Source organism: Charadrius vociferus, unplaced genomic scaffold (genome assembly GCF_000708025.1).
Source record: "Charadrius vociferus isolate BGI_N301 unplaced genomic scaffold, ASM70802v2 scaffold738, whole genome shotgun sequence".
NCBI lineage: Eukaryota > Metazoa > Chordata > Aves > Charadriiformes > Charadriidae > Charadrius > Charadrius vociferus.
This window is the reverse complement of record NW_009649467.1, coordinates 1,511,553-1,530,161: the sequence shown is the minus strand read 5'-3', so window position 1 is coordinate 1,530,161 and position 18,609 is coordinate 1,511,553. Positions and strand designations below refer to the sequence as shown.

At 41.3% G+C, this 18,609-nt stretch overlaps 1 protein-coding gene across 1 annotated transcript in view; it reads right to left on the bottom strand.

Annotated features, from left to right (window-relative positions):
* ANK3 (ankyrin 3, node of Ranvier (ankyrin G)) overlaps window positions 1-18,609 on the bottom strand; it is a 209,713-nt gene that overhangs the window by 61,980 nt on the left and 129,124 nt on the right. The window contains exons 25-27 of the mRNA XM_009889813.1: window positions 12,297-12,420; window positions 9,263-9,365; window positions 3,235-3,341 (exon numbers count right to left, since the gene is read on the bottom strand). Of these exons, the coding sequence (XP_009888115.1) occupies window positions 3,235-3,341; window positions 9,263-9,365; window positions 12,297-12,420 (334 nt within the window). The remainder of the gene's footprint in view (window positions 1-3,234; window positions 3,342-9,262; window positions 9,366-12,296; window positions 12,421-18,609) is intronic.

Genomic DNA, 18,609 nt, shown 5'->3' with positions numbered 1-18,609 from the left:
AAGGTCATTTTGGTGAAGGGTGTCTACCCTTCCAGAGGCCTCAAGATTCATGACACATTTCAGTGTGCTGCTTACAATGGACCCTGTTCAAAATATATGCTGGCAAAACAATTTATCTGAACTCAGAAAGAAAAACATGAAACATTATCTTGGCTTAAAAAAAGGAAAAACCAGAAGAGTCGAAATTACTGCCAACAATTCCTGCTTTCTTCCTCTGTTGCTGACACACGGCTGGATCTCCACATCTTGCTCCCCAAATTCCCCTTCTGCCTCAGTTAAGAAAGGGAACAACCTCTGATGCTCTCTTCTGACAGTGGGTAAATGGGGAAAAGAGAGAGCCGAGGGAGCGGACTGCAGAGGAGCTCCCCCAGCACAGCACATTGCGCAGCCCGGGGGAGGATGAGGAATGCAAAGAGCGGTGGGGTCAGGCCCTGGCCGCAGGGCGACCCAGAACACGAGGGCTGCCCAGTTGGCATACCTCTGCCCATGGCCACAGAAAGAGCTGGGCACTAAGTCAGGGGACGAAGCACCGCAAACAAGCAGAAAAGGAGTTACTTTTCAGAAAAAGACTGGCAGAAGACAAGCGAAGTCATGATCCTCTGCACCTCAGATGTGCTGAGGTACTGGAAGACATGAAGGGAACATCTGTTGATTGCCTCTAGATGAAGATAATGGGGAAAACCAAACAGTACCATATTATAACATGGGGCCACAACTGAAAAGAAAATAAACAGTGAGTGAGGTTTTTTTCCTAACAAAGGAACTGAGTCATCACAGCATCATTTCTGATGGACTTTATCTATCAAATGAGAAGTGTGACAGGTCAGGAAAGCTACACCTGTGTGGAGAACATTTTGGTGCTCTGATCCTCTCCCTCCCCTGCAGCCCCAGTTTGCTCCACTGCTGCAGGTCTGCAGCCCTTCCCCTCTGGGCAGCAGCTAAAGCCACCTCTGCGTTAGCAAGGACTGACGTACAAAGGGAGGAGATCTGAAGTAGTTGGTGCAAAAGATCCCGTGTCCACAGAATATATGTGAAGCATGCTGAAGAACTAAGGGCAGACAAGTATTACCCCAGAGGACGGGCAGGATGCAGACATCAGACCTATTTTGTACCAGGGTGAAAAAGAGCCAGAAAATTTTAGACCAATCAGTCTAAACTGCCAGAAGTATTCAGGAATAAATTATCCAACAATCAATCTTTAAGGGCCTAAAGGATAATCAAAACCAGTGCGACCAGTCCTCAAAACAAAAATGAGGCAAAATATAAGTGGCAAGAGTAACTCATGTCAAATGAATTTCAATTCCTTCTTTGACAGAGTAACTTACTCAGTGGATGCGTAGAAAGTACTGTCTTGGTATTTCAGTAAGAAATTGAGGTATAGTATAGATAAGGTAAGTGGACAATTATCTGAGAAGTTACCTCAAAAGAGATACCATCAATGCTTTACTGTTTAACTGAAAGCAAACTTCAAGTGGAGATTTCACTGTGCTGACCTAGGCCAGGTACTGAGCTAATGTCTTCATTCATGATTTGAACACTGGACAGAAAGAAGGTCTGAAAAGGCTTCAGAAAATAGGATCAGAATTAAAAGCTACCTTGCTAAAATGGAAAAAGGGTCTGGAACCAATTAACTGAAATACAGTAAAGGCAAGTGTAAACAGAAGGAAGAGGCTAAGCACATAATCACAAACATAGAAATAATAACCAGACTGCAGAATTTCAGAAAAGAATCGAGAAATTCTAGCAGATCACAAACATCAGTCAACAGAAACTGCAGTTACCAAAATGATAATTCTCGCTGTGGGATTGCTTAGGATTAGGAGTGCCATGTGTGAGGCTAAAGAGGAAGCGATGCTGGCTTAGAAATAAGCTATTATCAAAGCGGGGAGAGCCACGGGAGAGCAGCAAGGACGCGCTGAAATGTGGGAAGCACCACCTAGGAGGACCTGGGACATTCTAGTCTATAAGAGAGCGGATTACATATCTGTCAACGTATAAAACATTGTTAAGAGACCAGTAAGATATTGCTCTATGAAAAGAAATAGTCTTAATCTGCAGCAAAGAAATTGAGTATCGGTGGAAAAAATATTGTAACAAAGGACAATGAACTACTGAAGCTGGAGGACTATAGAGCCTCTTCTTTTTAGTGACTATGAAGAAATTAAACATATTTCAGGAATGGCTTGACAATATTTTATGCTGATGTAATGCAAATGAGTGGACTACCAGCAATCTGAGGTCCTTTGCTGGCATACCCTTCCGCGATAACCAACAGATTTCAGCTTCTCATTCTGCAACTCTTGACATTTCTACTCTAGCATTGACTGTACGCAGTGTTTTATCAGCTCAGGACCCAAAAAGACATTGTTGTATAAATCTCTTCAGCAGAAGCAGCTGCTGACATGTATTGTGGGACTGTAGCTTTAGGTTTGTGGGACTTGCTGCTGTTTCGGAACTGAAATCTTTTGGTATGTGTTGCACTCATTGTCTTTATAAGAATGTAATTAGTCATAAAATGGGGAAGTAAATTAAAAAGGATATGAAATTTTATGTCCCAATCTTGACAATTAAACAACAAATATTTATACTAGACAATCTCATATGCAATGATTCCTCTCAGTTACACATTTATTTGTAAATTTTTACAATACGCATTCAAACATTGCTACTATTGCATTTAAAATAAGTCTATGCGGTACTGTGAAGAAGCACCACAATTAGAGTGATGACTCATAAGTAAATGAATAGTACCACTAAAATCAAACTACAGATATTGGAGAATAGGCAGGAGAGTTTGGAAGTATAAATAAAATAAGAGGTTAAATTAAAGCCCCCCATATTTTCCTCTATGAAAGAACAGACAGCACTACATTATATCTCTGATTTCATATTCCAAATAATTTGATACAATTCAAACAAGATCACCTTATGACACTTAAAAGCAAAGCATAAGCAACATAAAAAGCAAAACAGGACTATTAAAGAGAACCCTGTGGAATGACAACATTTTGGCATTCAGAAAATTAAGTGCAGAAGCAAGTTTTTGGTTTGATATGCAAGAATTTAGACTGACTCCTGTTATTAAGCACCCTCATTGAAGTCAGTGTGAATTTTGCCACTGGTTTCAACTGGAGCAGGAACAGGCATGTTATCAGCCATTACAGCAGGCTGTATTCTTCAGCTAACAATACACTTCCACATTTAAAGATAAAGGAAATGTGTTAAGTGACCTACCCAGAATGGATGGGACTTGAAACAAGGTTAACATTGTCCAAGGTGTCTGCAGCCCAGCTATAGTGTCTGAGAGAATCAGAATCAAACTCCCTTTGAAACGTCAGGTGCTTAAAAACATAATAAAAAGGGATAAATTGAAATTTAAAATTAACAGGAAAAACACTTGTCTTAAATACAAGCTTGTTAATATAATGCTATTAAATTTAGATCTGGCCTCTTTCCATGTAACAGTGCTGATATCGCAGGTGTTAAATTACTGGAAATCCCGTAACAGAAACATGGGAGTCCACCGACAAATTAATCTTATGTATCTTCAAACATTCTTTTTGCCCACTTTTTCCACTTCCTTCAGTTACAACCATATCTGTCTCCAATCTTTACTTACATGTGCAAGGTTAAAAAGATTGAAAAGAGTATTACCATTTGTACTGCAATCATACAGCATATAGACAGGCAGTATAATATTCCCCAACAGAAAATGCCATTGGATGGATCCTTATTCAAGCAGAACCTGTGAATAACTTCACTGAGAGTTTAATTGAAGCTGTGAATGCATGACCAAGGCTCGCGGTGGGAGGAGGGTTTAGTTTTTCTTTATACACGTACAACCAACATGAACGCTGTTTTCTGGAGTGCCACTGTCCCTACTCATCTCTGTAAAAATAGCTTTAACCCTGTGAAGCGCTGGCACACTGGTGCTATAATTAACTGCCCCATCTGACAGACACCAAGGCATGATTTGTTTTTCGCTCCTGACGTGTCTCCTGTGCCCCACAACAAGGTCTCATACTATAAATTCTCTTATGTGTTTAGCAAATCATTCTAGTAACATACCCTTTTTTTTCTCTGTTTCTTTTTTTCCCCAGAAATTAAACAAATGAAATCTTCAAATACTGTATGCCCATATCTCCAAGGTGATATGAAAGCTTCAAACAATTTAAGAAGCACTGTCAGAAGTTACATCAATAAAACTAAGTCAAGAGGCTGTCATGCGATACACACAGTCAATCTTCACCCAAGAAGGCATTAAAAATGTCAGTGGTTCCTCCAAGTATGTTGTTTTCTGCTTACAGGCAAATATATCTAGAGAGAACGGAGTCTGTAAAGACTAAAATCTTATAGGCTGTTTTCAAATCAAATTCTGCGTGTTCACGTCAAACCTGAGCCAAGCACACACTTCTACACAGGAAAATTTTATTATTTCCATCTTTTTTCTTTTATACACTGGCACATAGAGGTGGTGCAAATGAATTATTTTAAATGGAAATATCAGCATTAGTAGTAAATCTCGCAAAATCATAAACACACAAAAATACTTCTATTGAGAAGCTTCCACAAGATAAGCAAGCAGATAGCACTCTGTTGTTGGCCAGAACCTGCAACCCTCCCGTCACTCTGGGTTTTCCAAAAAACTCCTCTCTTTAGACATTTCTTTTATTTCAGATGAGCATCCCAGGTTTCCAAAAACCATCTACACTATAATTTACTGCCAGTCAATAGAAACATCTGCAAGGTATAACTTTGCTCTGTCATCTGGCCAATGCTGTGGCACATGGCCCAACGCCTCCTCCTTTTGCTACCTTAACTCCTCTAGTGGAATTTTTCGTTAAACTTTTTGCTGTAATATAGGTACTCTAGGCCTGACGGTTCAAGTACAGACAACAACAATAAGGGGTAAACCTGCATACGTTAAACACCAAAATACACCATCAGAAATACAAGATAAAATGAATGCAATTAAAACAATGGCAATTGGCTTTAATTGGCAGTGGCTTTAATTAGCATAATTTTGAAAAACATATCAATTTAGTTTATTGAAGACCGTTTTTCTCTTTCCAGTAGAACACTAGGGATTCTCCTACATTTCTCTGAAGAGCCATATTTTAGGCAGGAAAGCCACTGCTGTGGATTTCTGCTATTCCAAGTGATGAAACTAACTTTATAAGAGCTCATAATGAGTACATTATCACTTTTGACACCAAACAGTATAAGACCCAGACAGTTGGTCTCAGAAGCTGTAAAAATTTAGATAAACGAGAACAAATTTATTCCTTTGCTCAGTGATTAACATTATCTTCAAAAATAAGAGAAAGCAAAGAAACATAAAAAATGTGTTAAAAAAACCAACACAATTTAGTGTTTGTCATTCAAATGGCTGCTATGCCATAACAGTGGCACTGCACTGAGGTCCAGGCATGCACCAGGACACATCCATCCACAAATAAACACGGGATCACATTTGCTATAACAGAAGGAAAACGCTAAAGTTCCTTCAGCAGTGTGATACAGAAAACTAGATGTAGCACCATGTAATTTCCAAGGAAATATCACCACTCCAAAATACTCAATGTTAGATAGAGGTGCTACTATGCTCACTGGGTTGCTGTAGGTTTGCTTACGTGCACACATAGGGTACTTTGGGCTATTCCTTTGCCCTGAGATACCCTCTGTATATCAGGTGACTATATTTTTTGATGCATTCCTTTCTGACAAAGTGCACCCAAACAGATCTGTTGGACATATTTACAGCCAGCAAAAGCACAAAGTCTGCAGCCAATAATTTTGGCAGAGAAACAGAGTAGGAAAAGCTAATAGCCTTATGCATCTTACACGCAGCACACATCTGTTGATCTCATTTTGTCAGTCTGTTGAGGTGCTGGATTTTCCAGGCAGGCAAAAAAAAAATCTTCCTGTGTAAATTGCAATATAAGCAGTCCAGAAGGTGGTACATCATCAGTGACATCAAATCACAGAATTCGTCCCGTGTTTGGTCAGGTCCCAGTGCTCCCTCCCTGGACTGAGGGAGATTAAATATGCATTGCTATAGGGCATGGCATCATTAGATGCAAATGCATGTATAAAAATACTGACGGTTCTGCTGGCAAGGATCCTGCTGGTTGCATAAGTGAATATCCAGGCTGTGTAATATCAGAGTTCAGCAAACAGAAGAATTTATGCTTCCTCCCAGATGAATTTATCCAGACAGAAGAGATTCAGCAAGCTGCTATGTAATGGACAGCCTGATTCATCCTGCCTTTGGCTGATTAAATTCAGAGGCTGATGTAAATTATTCCATGGAGAAAGTCATTTGAATTTGGTCTGAGCTGCTGCATCCATGGTAACGCACCAGGACACAGAAATCTTAACTTTGCTCCAACCAGGTTATGAGGCACAGTATGGCCTGGACTCAGACTTCCCTGTTGAACAGGGTCAGCAATAAACCACCGAACGCAAACAATGCAGAATATCTTGACTTCTCAGGGAATTATTAGAAACTCTTCTCACTACCCAACACGTCATGCTGGCAGTCAGGTTCATTAAAGGCTGGTTTCAAATTTTCTTTGTTCGACTCTTTTTAGACTCGCAAGTCTCCCAGGGCTCTTGGGGAGGGGTGGCCGTGAGATCTGCTATTTTAACCTGATCAACAGGTTGACAAGTGTCCCCTACTCTTTTATATACTTATATTTGTGATAAAATTAATTCTCTTTACTCTGAGACTTTACTGTTGCCACGAAGAACTCCAGACAGGTCTGAACTTTATAAAAGAAGAGAAATGGAATATGCAGATATGTAATGGCTCACTCCTTCAAAGTAGTGTAATACCACAAAACAGCCTTAACTCCTATCAGTTTCCAGATGGACTTTTAGGATATTAGTTTTGACCCACAATGATCTTTGTTGTTGTGTATTCCACTGTTGGAACACACAGTGATTTTTTTCCCTGCTTTCTACTGCCATAATAGAGACTATGTAGAAGCCCAGAGGGAAGGATGGGAAGAAGAGAGGCAGGGGGATTCTCCATCTCCCAAACGCACTCCTCCCATTTCAGTCAAATATCTGTAAAGCTTACAACCATAGGTTTGGGCTGGGCTGAAGAACACAGGAATTCCAGAGAATGGATACCTTTTTTGCCAGGACGTCAAGATTTGCAGAAGCCATAGCATAAAATTTTAGCTGGGCTCCCTTTTTCGTGAAGATACTTGGCTGCTGTACTCTCATTTGTTTTTCAGAGGATCGTGGTTTTACTAACCTCTCAAGACAGGACTGACATTTTTTTCCACCACCACCTTTGCCATTCTGGATCCCCTCCTGGACTTCAGAAACTTGAAGTTTGTCTAGAGGGTTAAGGTCAGAATAACATTTACAACTAGACTCTCAGCCAGACCTCCAGCCTGGCTACATTTTACATGACAAATTTGGACCAGCGCTGAACTGTGATAATTGCACAATCATTGCTGGACAAGAACTGGAATCACAAAAATATGAAGACTATAAATTCAATGAAAACAGCCCACACTGACTGCTCAGCACCAGCACTAGAAGGATTTCACATTTGTTACCTTCTCAGCTCAAGAGCCAGGATTGCAAGAGATCCTCCAAAAAGCAGAGAGGTCCGTGACCACTTGTAGATAATATGAAGTCTGCTCTAAAGCAAAGCTCCTGTACATGTTGTGGTATCACTGCAACACCTCCATGTACAGATAGTAATTCTTATATTTCTAGTGGATTTTTTTTTTAATACAAAACAATGGTGCACACTTTGAACAATGTTCTTTAGGAGTTGTTCAGCATAGTGCTGGTTTTCAGTCTTGTTATTTGATCAAAGGCACCCTAGCTGCTAAATCAATGCCATCTACTTTGATGGTAATCACAAAAATGGCCAGAATCATAAGACAACATAATACATTCTCAGACTGAAGAGCCTTCCTCTCCTCTGAAATTTCCATCATATCAAGAAGACTTAATGAAAGCTTAGGAGTAGAAAGTGTCAGAGTAACTTCAGCTTCTCAGCACTGAAATATCATGTCTTGTTTCCAGTGCCAGTAGTTGCAGATTTTATTTTCTGACTTCAAAATAAACAAAAGCAACAAAATTACTGCTATGCAATGTTCAGAAACTCTCCCTAGCTGGCTGTTGCAAATCAAGGTTATTGAAGGTTTACAGCATTTCACTTCAAAGTAACTACCTAATAATAAACACTCAGTTGATAAAGAGAGAATACAATTTCTGCCATTGTCATAATGCCTGTGTGCAAACGCTGTAGTAAAACTGGATAATTTATACTATGCTAGCTTTTTCAGACTAACACAATCAAGGTTTAAAATGTTTGAGTCCTGCTCTGTGAACCCTTTCCCCCAAGAAAGCATCATCTGAGATCAATAATGCCCCTGTGCAGGAATACTTGCCACTGCTGAGAGGTACCTCTGTGAAAACAGCAGCAGAAAACCTCTGTTTCATTGTAATCCACCTTATGTTCTTCCAGGACATAAGCAACAGCTCCACTCCACAGTCCTTTCATTGCCGTAAAGATTTCTATGTGAATTTTTATTCAGCTTCCTAGCAGATCTCTGGTTTCTCTGTATCAAGAAACTCTTGAGCAACTCAGATTTGAAAATCTGAAGCCAGTCTACGAAACAAAATGCTGAGGAACTCACAAACAAAGCATACAGTACCCTATCATCTCCAGCATTAGCTTTTAGAAAGACTTTCCCACGCTATAATCAGGTCAGAAGATTCTGCTTTTGTTGTATTAGTCATTGCACAAATGTTTGGAAGATACATAAACTGGTTAGTGCATAATAGCTTAATCTTCACAAGGCCAAATTCTTCCCAAGGGTGGAAAAACAAGGACAGCAGCTGGAGTCCCCTCCGTGTAGGAAAAACGGGTGAATGTAATCCCTGGGCTAAACAGTACAGACAAAGGTTGCTTAGTGTAAAACACATTGCTCCCAACTTATCAAAGCACTCTAAAGATACACGTAACATTAAGCTCACAGATGTTCCCATTGACTTCAATAGACAATCTCATACTCGGGAACAAATGGTCCCTCAAAGACTCTCGGTTTGGGACCCCATCAGCCTGTCTCTTGCAGGATCAAAACCACAACTTCTCTCAGCTCCTTTCTTCTCCTTTTTCAATAGATAAGAGAGTAGCGATAATCTCCACAAGCACAGCCGAGTGCTGCAGACTGTCATCCCCTGTAAATAGGAAGCACAAATACCTGGTGGCAGAGACGCAAGCACGTACCTGATCCTTTGCTGGTACCAGCAGTTCTTCAATCATCATGCTGTCTCGGGCATAAGAACTCCTGTTCAGCGTGTAGGACCTATCCGAACTGAAGGAGCGGAGGCTGTTGTATTTACCATTTATCATAGAAAGTGTAGATGACAATGAGATGAACAAAAAAATAAAAATAAAAAAATTAATACATGCAACTTCCAGGGATAGCATAAGATGGCAAAATATACATACTCTGTGAAATAAATACAAGGGAAAAATGGTATAATAAGTATTTGACTGTAGTTTGATCTCCCCATCCCTACGATATACATAAGCAAAATCACAACCGATGTATACTGCTTTGGCAGTAATGCCGTGGCTTTAGAACAAATGCAGAAAAGCGTATTCAAGTATTTAGATGAACTTTGATAAATGTCTTCATGCCCTAATCCTGAAAGGAGACCCATGAGGGCAGGTCCCTGGGGAGCTGTGGGTAAGTTACAGCACCTGCCCATATGGCTCAGATTGCTGAAGCAAGTTTAACCAAGAGTAACTTTTATGTGTTGTCATTCTCTTTGTGGCTGAACCACTTTTGACTTTGTTATAAACACCCTAGTTATTCCTTTAGTTAGAAAAAAAGGATAGTAATTTTGAAATGAAAGAAGACAGAAAAGAAATTTCCTTATTGATGACTAAATACAGATTCCAATGCTTTGGGGTTTATTATTGGGCACGTTAGACTGTTTAGAAAGAACTATGATCACTCTGAACGTGATGCAATTAAATCACTGTAGGAGTGTGTTACACTTAACCCTGGAAGATACATTATGGTATGTGCTAAAAACATGCTGCAGGCCTAGACATGCTTGCTACGTGACAAAAAATAAAGTAGTAAAAATGTGAATTAATACAAAGCAACATCCAACAACATATTACACTTTTGAACTAGCAACACTTTTCAGACTCAAAACTCTACAACTTGTTTCATGCATTTTGTAGTTGTTAATAGAACTTTTCTAGTCCCTTAGCACATGTTCCTCCTTGTGCTGGAAGCAGAATCGGGATCTTGATTACACACTGTAGGCATATGTTAAGCAGACTTTTACATGACAAAGGGCGTAAAGAAATCAAGTTTATTTGTTATAACAGAGGGATCCACCCCCCCACCCAAAAATAAATAGCATGTCACTTTCCAATGCTGAATAAAATGAAGATGAGCAATGGCAGCAGCAGAAAGATGTAACACGATGCCATGCCTTCTTACCTGACTTTTGGACTAAAGCAATTTACAGTGGAAAAGAAACAGGAGAAATAGAAAGCAAAGAATCAGACGGGAAAAGCAAGATGTTATGGCTGGATGGCTTATATATTTAATGTGTTTGTTTCTTAATGTTACACTCAGAATCAGTAGTAAGATACATCCACATAATACTTTTTGCTAAATAAAACACTTCACAGGAAAAATGCTGTATTTGTCTCCTCTGAGCATAACATGTGCAATGTAAAAAATGAGTTACGCAGCAACAAATAGTAATGGCACTGCTAAAATCAGAAGCATGGGAATATTAGATTTCTCTCAAAGAAAAGATAAAATGAGGCTGAACCCTCCGACCTGCCTACCATCTTGAATGCAAAATTCTGCTCTCCCACTTGCACAGTGAGAATTTAGACATGGGCAGGAAGAGTACTGTAATGAGTAAAAGGTGTCCTGTAAATCAGTACCAAGCTCTGTACACAAAGCGCACTCCCTCTCCACCGTCACCACAGTACTTCAGACCTGACCTCATCCAACAGTGCTATGTGATGATCCTGCTCACACCGACTTCTGTTTAAAAGCAGCATGTCAGCTTTGTTAATTAAGTTTACAAAGACGTAAGATTCCCCCTTCAGATCTGCTCTGCTCATTTTCTAGCTAATGGACTTTTTAAACGCATTTTGGTATTCCTCGTGAATGTATTATCACATAAATACTTACTAACTTAGCTAAAAATTATAAGTGAAGCAAAACATGGCTGGGTACTACTAAAGGGTAAATTTGCACTGCATGCTTGCATTTCTAATGCGACCGTAACAAACAAGACTGAAGGGTAGACATCTAAGCTTTACCTTATGGGAGTTGCCATTCACTGTTAGACAATGAACTCACTTTTTAAAACAGATCTTTAAACTACAGCATAGGAAAAAGTCCTCGGGGCTCCAGCTTATGAGGTTTAATTATTAGCTTCAGTACGATTCAACTGTCAGTAAATACATTGCAAATCCACAACTATGGAATTAATCTCTGCTCATAGAGCTTTAATTGTTCTGAGCAACGCACAGTGCAGGCTTTAGCAAGATTCAAAAATGAAATCTAAAACGTTGATCTAGCAACACCTGAGTTGAAATCAACATTAGTCAGATATTATATTAAGTTTACAATATTTTATCAGGTTCACAGAAACTTTGGCCTGTTTTCTGTAACATGTAATCCGTTCCTTGTCAAATGAAACCCTACAACAAATTTAGGGTACACCTGCTTTATTATTTTTGGGAGCAATTTTGCATTTTTCTTTAATATTGATTATCTCAGTTGGAATACTCACTAGCACCTTTAAGAAATAAAAGCACCAAAATAGCAAAATGATTGTCATTCAGTTTTTCTGGCATTTACATTCTTCAGCTAAATTAGTCCATTAAGGAACATTCTAATGTGAGTATCAATTTGGCCAGTGGTAGTGAAAAGAAACCTGGTTTTGCTGGCTGTTCTAGATGAGTTTCAAGACCAGCTGCAAACCGCTAGCAAAGAGGTGCCTTGGAGATCTTCAGAGCATGAGAAGATACCAGAAAAAGTGAATAGTTAGTTTTCTGTATCGTTGCCATAAGAAGCCAACATGAATAAAGAATACAAAATAAAACTGCAATGAACGTATGCTTTAAAGGCGCAGTATTATCATAACACGGAAGTAAACCCCCTCTACTTTGTTTCGAAACAGACTCCAGCTTTGTGTGAAAGAACACTCTTGCTTTGTAAAAACTTGTAACTGTGGTGACATGCAAACACGAGAAGCAGCAAATACAATACCTGGCAGAGCGGGCTCCCAGGCTAAAGCCCATGTATCCTTCAGCAGGCAAAGAATCATCTCCCAACTCTTTCAGATCCTGGGGTCCGAGGTATTTGTCCGTGTCACCTGTCATTGCATCCTCACCTGCCAGTACAAAAGCCAGGCTGAAATCAGAAGCTGCCCGTATTGTGAATGTTTGTGTGCTTAATAAGTCATAACGCCCTTCTCTGCTCGCCAACAAGGAATCAATCCCGTCACCCCCACTTTCCCTAAGGCTCTTTCCATGTAGTACGTCAATTATCCACCCTCTGAACGAGCCTGAGAAAATAATTTTATTGGGGGCAAACGTAAGAAGCAAAATTCCACCTCGACGTAAATCCAATAAAGTTATACGAGGGATGACTTTTGCCCAATCGTTTAAGCAAGCTAAAGGGTTCTTCTGTACTTTGCACGGTTGCGCTCACTTTTGCTTTCCTTACCAAAAAGCCCGAGCTGACAAACTAAAGTTAGGTTATTCCGTATGCAAAAAAAAAAAAAAATAAAAAAAATAATACCTGGCTGTGAGAGACAGCCTGTTTGCCCACCAGTACGAAAAAGTGCAGCAAGCTTGAATGGATGTGGAGTAACAGAAAAGGCCCGCCTTCCACCTTCGGTATTTCTCAATAACTTTTGCAAGTTTGAATGCAAGAGGGCAGTTTTTTTGGTTTTGTTTTTGTTTTTTATGAACTGCCTCACACGCCCAGGTTGCTTTTCTGAAGGTAAGTGCTTCCTGAAGCCTCCTCAGCGCAGAGCCGGCCGGGGGGCGAGGGCAGAGCCGAACAAAGCCTTGCGCCGGCGGAGCGCTGCCGCCCGCCCGCCCGGGGAGCCCGGCAGCCCGAACCCACCCCTGCGGGACGGAGAGCCCACCGGGAAGCGCCAGGCCTATGGGACACGCAGACATCGGCAGAGAAGTAGATGGTTTGGGTGTGGTTTGTTTTTTTTTTAAGAAACAAAGGAAAGGAAGGAAAGCTAAACTTTCGGAGAGGAGGGCAGGCGCCGCAAAGGGTTAACGGAGCGCTCCCTCTCGCTGGGAGCATTTGCATACCATTACATCATGCAAACCTACATTCCTGCATTGACAGAGCAAGTCCAAAATATGCCTTTTGCGGTTGTAGGATTTCCCCCCCCCGTTCCCTCGCCACCGCAGAGCGGAGAGCTCCCCGTAAGCTCATGACTCGCCCGCATTCACGCTCTCCTCCTTTGTTGTGAACGCCTTTTAGGTGAGTAAAAGTTGCACACCAGAGAAGTTTAACAGCGTGTTCTGGACCGTAAGCGACTCCCCAATCCCAGCTATACGTTTTCCCACTTTCATTCAAGGAGTTTAGACTAGTTTCCATTCACTTAACTCAGGAAACCACAGGCGAGCTCTGGTTATAAACTAACAATCAATTCTAAAAATACCCCTTCAGCTACTGCTTTGCAAACGGCAAACAAACAGACCAACTTTCTCCTCCGGCCCAGCAACAACCAGTACTTTAAATAACAGTTTAAAAGCTAAAATGTTCATAACATACGAGAAAGCATTCAAAAAACCAGAAACAGAAACATTATATATTAAGTTAAACTTTAAAAAGTCTTACTGTTTTGGAAAGCCATTTTCACCAGTCTGGTCTATAAGAATTTTTTCCCTGATGTTTCCAAGAATTCCTATTAGTCCTATTAGTCCTTAAGCAGTGATTTAGAGTTAATCTCCAAACCAGCACAAGCAAACTAATCCCTGTGGGTCATATTCGCTTTCCACACAACAACTGAGATCTTCTTAACATCTTGATCTCTTCGTATGTATTTTAGGACATGTGCATCTTTGTCCTCTCAACTCAGATCAAAGTTCTTTGCAAATATGAAACGGAATGAAAAATAATGACTACAGTTAAAAAAAAAAAAATCCCCTTTTAATCACTCTGCAGACATCCCTTTAAAGCTTCTGCTGATTGGATTACAGCCTCCCTTGGCAAGCCTCTTGAATGGTGACATAAATGCAGGCACTCCAGTTATTTGTATGTAAATAGGGGTGCTGCGAGGGTGTAGTTTTTCTGTAACTCGATACCGGGGCTGAGCAGGGAGCGCGGGGCTGCCGCAGGCGGGAGCAGAGCTGCTCCGTGGGGTGCTGCCCCCACTCCCTCTCCGCCACCCCTGCGCGGGGGGCTTGAGTCCAGAGAGAGAATTCAGGTGCTTGAAGTGGCCCAGAGAGGGTCCGAGACGCGGGCAACTTTAAGCAACTACTAACTGGACCAGTAACGTTTGGAAACTTCTGCCCTTATACCTGAAGCCGAGCGCTGCTCCGCTGCGAGGAACAGAAGAGGCATTTTCTTTAGGAGCGTCATTTGTCAAAAGCAAGGTGGGGAACGATAAAAAGCTATTCCAGTTGAGCTGCAAAATAAATTAGATGTTATCCTGCTCTGCAGCTTATCCAGCCAGAGCAGGATTACTCTGATGAAATGCTCTCATCAAAGGAAAAGCTGCATCTAGGAGTGGTAATTTCAAAGAATTCCAGGCATTGTTTTGTGATCGTGGGAGGCTGGAGCAAAATGGGTGGTGCACGTTTCAGCAATCCCACTCTGTTTAATTAGGTGCCACAGCCTAATCCTCTGTGTTTCAGGTAACTAGCAGAGTATTTGCTCACAGCACACTGTACTCCTGTAGAGAGAGGTCCCGTGGAAAAGTGAAGAGAAAATTCATCTCTGAACACAATCGATAGAGAAATGCCCAAGAAGTGAGGCACTGACAAAAAATCACCCGAGAAAGAGAAGACCGCATTGCTTTGCTGCAATTCCCATCCTCACCTTCATAATACGTTCCATGTTGAAGACATGATGTCCCTGTTAAGGGTGGGCAAACATAGCTATCACAAGGACAGGAAACTGTTCAAAATCCAGGAAAGAATAGGAGCAGTAGGTCAAAGCAAAGGCCCATCCATTCTAGTACACTGCCTCTGACAGCAGCCACGCTTTACAGAAGAATATAAGAATATGAAACTGTGGAAGTCCTCTGGGACATTTTTCTAGCTGGCAGTGATTTGAGCACACATTTTCTAAAGCTGCAAGAGGTTTGTATCATCATGAGCAGGTATTTTTTCTCCCCTTTTTAAATTCTTCCAATTACACTTTGAACTCGTGTAAACTTTTTGCGTTCCCCACACCAAGGATGTGTGCAAGGAGTCACACGATTCAACTGTCTGTTGCATCAAGAGCAGCCCTTTTAATTTAAGATCAATCTGCCCCTTGCTGGTTTCACTGATGCCCACTGTTCTTGGACTTCTGGAGAGGCAGCAAGCATTACTGCTCGCTTTGCCACCCGCTATTTTATACATTATAACCTATTCCTCGTTCAGCATTTTTTTTTCCTGGGATATACAGTCCTACGCTACTCTTTTCTCACCGAGGAGGTTTTCCATACGTCTCATCACCTTAGTCAGCTTTTCCCATGTTTCCCCCATTTTTCTGGTCCCTCAGCATGTTTCCTACGACTGGGAATTGCAAGAGCGCGGGGTAGGTGCTCTTTTTAGAGGCCAGTGAGAAATACAGGCTCTCTGGCAGCAGGAAAGAAGGCATCATGTGGCTTGGGGAAGGGCCTCCCCAAAAAAATTTAATCATAGCCTGGGATCCAAATGGGCATCTGTCATTGGCTTTGCTAAAGATCCCTGAAGCTTTCGCCACTCCCTCATCACAGCCTGTCCAGAGTTGCCCGATGGCAGAAGAGGTACAGCCACAGGGAAAAGCAGGGTGCTTCCGGTTGTAGCCAAGGTTTTGGTTTCACACCAGTATGGAGACAAGCCAATACCAAACCGCTGAAACTTTTATAAATCTGTAAAATTTTATGGAGACAAAGAAACTCAGAAAACTCTGAGCACAACAATATAATAAATCAACCCCTCCTAAAATGATCAATAACAGACTTGCATGTATGAGAATGCCCTGACTTGTCTTAAATGCACTTAAACTGCTGTACCTCAGCACCTACTCAGGGATCAGGCAGTGTCCTGCTAGGACATCTGTCTAATCTGCCAGGAATTGATTAGCATGATACTTAATCCTACTGAGAGAGGAATCTCCATTAAATGGGTTTAAAACAGTGTCCTTATTTACACCCAGAAGTTTGTTATCTACTGAAGACCAAATCAAAAACATTAAAAGCTCAACACAGTGTTTCTTGACAATGACTGTCTAAACTCTCAACACCCAAACTGTTTTTTGGTTTGGATTTTTTTCCCTTCACTGCTCACATAGTCTCGCCCCTCTTTGTAGCAGTTTCCATCGCTTGCTGTCCCTTTGCCTCTGGGACAGCAGCAGCAGCTTGGGGGGTGGGTGGCTATTGTGACAGAGCTCATTGCTGGGTTGTGGCAGCCACAGCAGGGCTCCGGCATCCTCCACCAGATTAAAACTCTTGCACCCGCCAGGAGGGATGCTCCCAGGCTGAGCATGCGTCTGCAGAGGAGGGGGCTCCCTCCGGGCCTCCCGCAGATGGCTCGGGTTGTGCTTTAGCACGGCTGATTCCTGACTCCCCACCAGCCCCACGGCCGCAGGTCGCACCACTGGGGCTCCCAGCTGCACAGGGCATGGGGTGCAAGCTCACATCTGGAGATGGTAAGAGGAAAGACCCAGTTCTTGCAGTCTCAGGTTTCACATTTATAAGATTTGCAATCTCTTTAAAAATAAAAGCAGAGCACATGTCCAGTGTGCATCGGAATTACTCTATATTCTTCTACAAACTTTCTGCTACATACAAAGATGAACCTTCCTTTTTTTTGGCCCACAAAATCATGTTCACATCTTTCAAAAAAACACCATTTCTTTTTTTGTGGTGTAGCAGTTTGCCAGCAGTTAACCTCATTTGGGCAGATTTGCCAGAATAGTCTAGGAAAAGGAAGACAAGATCTCTCCTCTCAACCAGTTTGACTCCAAACCAAACTGTCCTCGGCAGCAAAGTTACACATTTTCATGTAAATACTAATTTATCGGGCACAGCACGACATAAACACAAGGAAAGGGTTTCCTGACATTTGCCTCTGAGCTCCGAGACTCTACTTTCCAAGCCTTCAATTTCCCTTATGAGAGAAACCTTGAGGATTGTGGAATATTGATAAATCATTAAACAAGTTTCTCTCACTGAAGAGTTTTGGCTGATAACATGAATGTTAGCCAAGTGACGGAGAGCTCAGATTTGGGTGGTAAATTTGTGCCCTTCTCTCACTTGGAAATCAGCTCCCTGGCTATGAGATCTGTCAGAGCGCGTTACCATCTTGAACGTATTTATTTCAACTGGCACAAGTGGATGCATTGTATATAAATACCCTATCAACTTTGAGGAGCTGTGGGGATGGGCGTCAGTATATTGTCTTTACAGACGTGCAAGTCAGGAGAGACATGCCAGTGGTTATTACCTCAATGCCTGTAATTCAACACATGCCTTACACACTGGAACGCTTCAGTATAGATTAATAAAATACCTGTTATTTGATTTGAAAGCTCCCTTTCAGTGTTAGGTTTGAAAATGACCCTGTTATATATAAACCAGTCTCTCAGCTCCCCTAGTAACAACAAGGGTGCAGAATACGGTCTCTAGGCAAAGAATCGATTGTATTACACCTGCAGTCTTAATTTTTGGTTTGGTTTGCTTTTTGTTAAACAGAGTTAGTGACTATAAAAGCCTTCTACAGACTTGGCCTTAAAAACGATCCTGTACATTAAATGACACATTTTACATCTTTGGTTCTAATATTCAGATTCCATATAGGAGTGTTTCTCATCTGTACTCGCAGCATGCTGTGCAGTGGGATATGGCAATAGTTAGTGCTCTATTAACTAACGCTATTATATATCAGTGTTGCAGTCAGTTGAAACAATACGGTATTTTAAGCAGTACAATAGCGTAAGAGAGCTATTTCGAAAACCCAGGTGTACGGTAAGAACACTATCCATTTGGAACTGGAGCAATGGGAACACAATGACAAAGTGAAAACAAACCAAAAGCCTCGATGCATGAATTAAACAAGAGCTGAACACATTGGACTTTGCTAAATAGCTTTTACACCTTACAGCTTAAATGCCATAAAAATTAAAAGTAAATATATCACTAGGAATGAAGAAAGAGAGATTAACTAAAGAAGCACAAGAATATTGAACCCAGTAACTTGTTTTCCTAATAGAGAAGAAAAAAAATGCAGTTCTAATGCAAGTGAATGGAGGGACACAAAAACCACCTTCAGGACACTGTCATCCTCTTCATCAACTCAAGACCTTCCTATTTCTGAATGTCACCTGGGAATCTAATCCCGCCGCAGCCTCTGGAATCCTG